The sequence below is a fragment of the Myotis brandtii genome, unplaced genomic scaffold, assembly GCF_000412655.1.
Source record: "Myotis brandtii unplaced genomic scaffold, ASM41265v1 scaffold1814, whole genome shotgun sequence".
NCBI lineage: Eukaryota > Metazoa > Chordata > Mammalia > Chiroptera > Vespertilionidae > Myotis > Myotis brandtii.
This window is the reverse complement of record NW_005356728.1, coordinates 856,056-860,988: the sequence shown is the minus strand read 5'-3', so window position 1 is coordinate 860,988 and position 4,933 is coordinate 856,056. Positions and strand designations below refer to the sequence as shown.

At 56.4% G+C, this 4,933-nt stretch overlaps 1 protein-coding gene across 5 annotated transcripts in view; it reads right to left on the bottom strand.

Moving 5' to 3' along the window:
• The window catches only part of ACBD4 (acyl-CoA binding domain containing 4), a 7,142-nt gene extending 3,251 nt beyond the window's left edge, over positions 1–3,891 (bottom strand). For 2 of the 5 annotated variants that reach the window (XR_001361626.1, XM_005863869.2), the window contains exons 1-9: positions 3,477–3,888; positions 2,991–3,123; positions 2,622–2,742; positions 2,467–2,551; positions 2,071–2,191; positions 1,746–1,832; positions 1,378–1,448; positions 1,211–1,289; positions 378–517 (exon numbers count right to left, since the gene is read on the bottom strand). Coding sequence is in view for 4 of the 5 variants with exons in the window: in XM_005863869.2 (XP_005863931.1) it covers positions 378–517; positions 1,211–1,289; positions 1,378–1,448; positions 1,746–1,832; positions 2,071–2,191; positions 2,467–2,551; positions 2,622–2,742; positions 2,991–3,081 (795 nt within the window). In the remaining variant the exon portion in view is untranslated. Of the gene's footprint in view, positions 1–377; positions 518–1,210; positions 1,290–1,377; positions 1,449–1,745; positions 1,833–2,070; positions 2,192–2,466; positions 2,552–2,621; positions 2,743–2,990; positions 3,124–3,476 lie in introns of all 5 variants that reach the window. The other 3 variants (XM_005863870.2, XM_005863871.2, XM_014537761.1) reach the window with 3 other exon arrangements.
• Between the last annotated feature and the right edge of the window lie 1,042 nt (positions 3,892–4,933).

Sequence of the window (4,933 nt, the reverse complement as noted above, 5' to 3'; positions counted from 1 at the left end):
GGGGGGGGGGGGGGGGGGGGGGGGTGAGGAATGCAAGGGCTGAATTGTTTGGAAGTAAACCCTAAATCTGGGAACAGAAGTCTAACTGAGGAACAACAGGGACCCCCAGCCTCAATGCCAAGAGCAGACACATCCTGGCCCTTCCAACTGTTGGAATTAGTCCTAATGCTCAGTGTCTCTTCAAGCAAAGGGAGGTAAGGGCAGGAAAAGAGGAAGCGCTTCAGATTCCCTGCCTGCAGTGTGAATCACGCCAGTCTCTGGAGGAGACAGAGGTGTGGGCAGGTAGAGATGTGGGGACAACGAAGTGGCTGGATGAAGAGCCTAGGACAGACCTTCAGAGCTCTGCCCCGACCCTGCCATAGGCCTTGGGGGCTCACCTCCTCGCGGGGGGCAGGCATGCTCTCCAGGCTTTGCAGTCTCCCCTGGACATCCCGCATGCTCTCCTGCAGTGCTCGAACTGTCCCCACCAGCCATGAGTCCAATTCCTGGGGCCCCGGCAGGCTGCCTCTCAACCCCTCTGCGGAAAACGGACACATAGGGAAGAAGACTCAGGAGGCAACTCAGCCAGGGGCAGGGTGTGGGCAGGCTGGGGCAGGTCCGGGAAAAAGTAAGAGTAGGGCACAATTCCTTGTACCAAGTGTGACTTCTGTAAAGTCCATCCACATGGCTGAGTAACAGGCTACCAGGAGTAGCTGTGTGACTTTGGGCAAGTCACTAACTTCTCTGAGCCTCGTTTTATCATCTGAAAATTAGGAGAAGATATCATCTCCCTCACAGGGCTGCTGGCTCAAAGGAATAAAGGAGATGATATTTATGAAAGTGCGCTTTACTGGACGTTACAGAAGGGGATAGGGCAGAACTCATTATTGTCTTTTGAAAGTCCCAAATGGGAGGCCCAGAGAGAGAGAGAGAGTCTGACTCCCAAAGCCGTGTAGCTGCAGCTATGTGGGAGGCTAGCACTTCCTGCCCCAGCTACCCTTCCTCAGTGCCTGATGGCTCCTGATGGCCTTCAGGGAGAGAAGGCCAGGCAAGGACTTTGCCCATCCAGTGTCCGGCTGTTTGGCAACCCTTCCTGGGCATAGGCTGCTCTCTCCAGTTCCCAGAACTAGACTTTCATCTCTGCCCCAAGAGGGCAGCCAAGGAAGGGCCTGGGCATTAGAACCATGGGGCAGGCAGAAGGGGGTTAAGGGTCAAGCAGTGATTCATTCACCTTTCCCTGTTGGGGGCACAGGGCTGTGTCTGCTGTCAGGCTCTCCTCCAGGGGCGCCCTTCTGCTCTGCCCACACCTGCTGGGATAAGTCACAAGGTCCAAAGGGAGCAGTGGGAGCAGCCAGGGCAGAGTTGGGTGGGAGAGGGAAGATCCAGGGCTTATCTCACCAGCTCAGGCTCCAGCTGCTCCAGGGAATCACAGAAAACCTCGGGGTCCGGGTCCCTGGGTGGCTGAGACTCTGGGGAGGGTGCAGGTAGGTTAGTGACCAGAGGAAGGCTATGGAGGGTGGGGAGGAGTGTAGAACTGGGCAGATACTGCCACAAGAGGCACAGATGGGTCCTAGAAGTGAGGCCCTAGAACAAAAGTCTCAGAAACTTCCTCCTGGCTTCCCCTGGAGCATAGGAGGTCTCTATCTGTGGGCATGAGGTATGACGGGCACAGCATGGCATCCAGCCTTCTCCCCTTCACCACACCAGGAGGTCTTCCCCAACCCTGGCCTGTATTTGGCCTCTACCCCTCCTGCCCAACCACTGACCTGGACTTGGGGGTGCTGGTTCCTTGGGAAGGCAGGGAGACTCTGGGGTAGTCCCAGTATCTCCATTCAGTACCTGCTCTTCAAAACCTGCAGAGACATAGCACCCAGGGTTGGGGCTGGCGCCTCCCAGTGAGGTCAGACCTCTGTTCCCCATTAGCCACAGACACTGCCTGAGACCCACCCCTTCGGGGCAGTAGTTGGGGTACTTACAGGGACATCACCTGGGGCCCTCTACCCCTGGGCCCCCTTCCAACAAGCAGCCCCCTCAGCCTGAACCTGACAGTTGACCCAGCACCTGCAGGGCTCCCATCCTGGGGGGCCTGACCTGTGACCTTTCGCAGGAAGGTTCCCGGGGGTCTCGGCATGTCGGGGATCACCTGGTACAGGGGCTCAAAGTAACCAAACATGTCGTCTGCCACCTCGCCCAGGGGCACCGTGTCGATCACCTGTAGGGGATAAGGTTTCCTGGGGAATAGCTGGCCCCTTCCATCTCTGCCCTCCTATCCCTTTGAGCTGGGCCCTCCCCTCTGCTCCTGTTGTCATACCCCCCACCTTGTGCCTAGTCAGACCAGAGACAAAGTTGGGGGGACAGCATGAAGGTGGTAATTCCCATGGGGTGTCAACGTGCAGGAAATATAATGGGAGCAACAATGGAAGGGTGGGGGGCAGGCCATCTGGCCGGGAGCTTAGGGACAGAGAGGAGCCCACAGCCTATCCTTACCTTCTGTGCCACCACCTTCATCTCAGTGATGTAGGCAAACATGGCCTCCTCCCTACTCATCTTGCCCAGGCTGTTCCAGGCATCCCTGGGGGCAGAGAGTTGTGAGAGGCTAGTTGACAATGGAGGCTTGTTTGCCCAGCCGGTGGGGAGCTCACCACTTATATCGTCCAATGGGGTCCCAGAACCCAGGCCGGGGAACCAGGCAGGGCCCCTTGGTAGCCTGCTTGTAGTAGCTGTAGAATCGAAGCATCTCTTCATAGGAGGGGCGGTAATAACCTGGGCAGGAAGTTGGGGATTGGAGAGCAGAGCATCACCCCCCAGCTCCAAGAGGATGGAGGTTGGGGGGAACTACCCTAGGAGAAGGCAGAGATGGTGAGGAGTCTACCAGGGGCAGGAGGTAGAGGGACCCATCGGGTGACCCAGGCAGAGACTTGTCTGCAGAAACTAAAGGGATCAGAGAGTCTCCTGGGAGGCAGACCCCTGCCATCTCGACCCCCAAATGCAGGTCCCCGGCCCTCACTCACTGTTGTTCTTAGGCAGGTTCTGAATGACTCTGACTGCGGCCTGGAACTGTTTCTGGCAGTCCGGTTCCGGGATTTCTTTCTCGGTACCCATCTCCAGCTGCTCTGAGCCCTGGGACCCTACTTTTGCGCAACTCTGCAAGAACAAGCCTCCGTGGGAGCAGGCCTCCAGGGGCCACCCCGGCACACACCTCGACAAACCACTCTGATTCACTTTCCAGAGGGGCAAACTAAGCGAGATACCCGAGGAGGTCAGAAGCTGTGGCTGCAGAGAGCCCTTTTCCTACCCCAAGCAGGGTAGGGGCGGCTGGGGTAGGTGGAGAGGACCGCGGTGGGTGGGTGGAGAGGCAGGTGGTTAGGGTCGCAGGACCCCTTTAGATGCGCATCTACAACTCCTAGGCAGGCGATGGGCAAGCCAAGAGGAGTCAGGCAGGCGAGCAGCCCTCCCCCCCGGGCCCCCGCACCCCGGTCCGGCAGCCTGACACTCACCCCGCGGAGACCCCTGCCCGGACACCTGGGTCCTCTCGCCACTAGCCGAGGGCTTCCTACTGACCTCCCGGCCCCGTCGGGCCCGAATGGAGACGCTGAGCGAGGTGGAATTGGAGCCAATGAGAGAGCCCGTTTCAAATTTGGCTTCTATACTCTAGCCACTCAGCGCACCCCTTTCAAGAGTATGCAAATAGCTGTGCCTCTCCCAAGCGGGCGGGGTGGATCCGGGGTCGGCTTCCCTATCCTGGACTGCCGGGGACGGGCGGAAGCGCCTCCTGGTGGACAGAGTGAAATAACACGGAGCACTCTCGCCCCCTGGTGGAGACCAGCGTCTGTCAGCTCAGCCCAAGTCTCTTCAGCCACCTGACAGCCACTGTAGATAAAATAGGGAGCCATGCCCTGGCTGGTTTGGCTCAGTGGATGGAGCGTCGGCCCGCGACTGAAGGGTCCCAGGTTCGATTCCAGTCAAGGGAACATGCCAGGGTTGTGGGCTTGGTCCCCGGTAGGGGGCGTGCAGGAGACAGCCAATCAATGATTCTCATCATTGATGTTTCTATCTCTCTCTCCCCTTCCTCTCTGAAATCAATAAAAATATATTTTAAAAAAATAGGGAGTCATGCCCTGGCTAGTGTGGCTCAATTGGCTAGGTTGTGGGTTCAGTTCCAGTCGGGGTACTTAGGCGAGGCAACCGATCAATGTTGATGTTTCTGTCCCTCTCTATTCCCCTCTTTCTAAAATCAATACAAGCATTTAAAAAAATAATAAAATAGGGAGTTATGTCTGGGGTAAGGTGTTCTGGAGGAGGGGCATCGGAACTGAGCTGTGGAAGGTTTAGGACTAAGCCAGGAGCCCTGGCCGGGTTGCTCAGTTGGTTAGAGCTTCCTCTCCATACGCCAATGCCTTCAGGGCACATCTAAGAATTAACCAATGGACCTGGCTGGTTTGCTCAGTGGTTAGAGCGTCGGCCCGCAGACAGGAGGGCCACGGGTTCGATTCTCAGTAAAGGGCAGGTACCTCGGTTGCAGGTTTGGTCCCCAGCCCAGTCGGGGCACGTTGGGGAGGCAACCAGTCAATATGTCTTTCTCAGGTCAATATTTCTCTTCTCTCTTCCTCTCTTCCTCTCTCTCTCGTCCTCTCTTCCTCTCTCTCTCTCTCTCTCTCTCTCCCTTCTCCTTCCACACGCTCAAAAAGTCAATGGAAAAAATATCCTCCGGTGAGGATTAAAAAAAAAATCAACTGCCCTAACCGGTTTGGCTCAGTGGATAGAGCGTCAGCCTGCAGACTGAAGGGTTCCAGGTTCGATTCCGGGTTGCGGGCACATCCCCAGTAGGGAGTGTGCAGGAGGCAGCTGAATCAATGTTTCTCTCTCATTGATGTTTCTAACTAAAATCAATAAAATATATTTTAAAAAAACCAACCAATGATTGCATAAATAAGTGGAACAACAATTTCTCTCT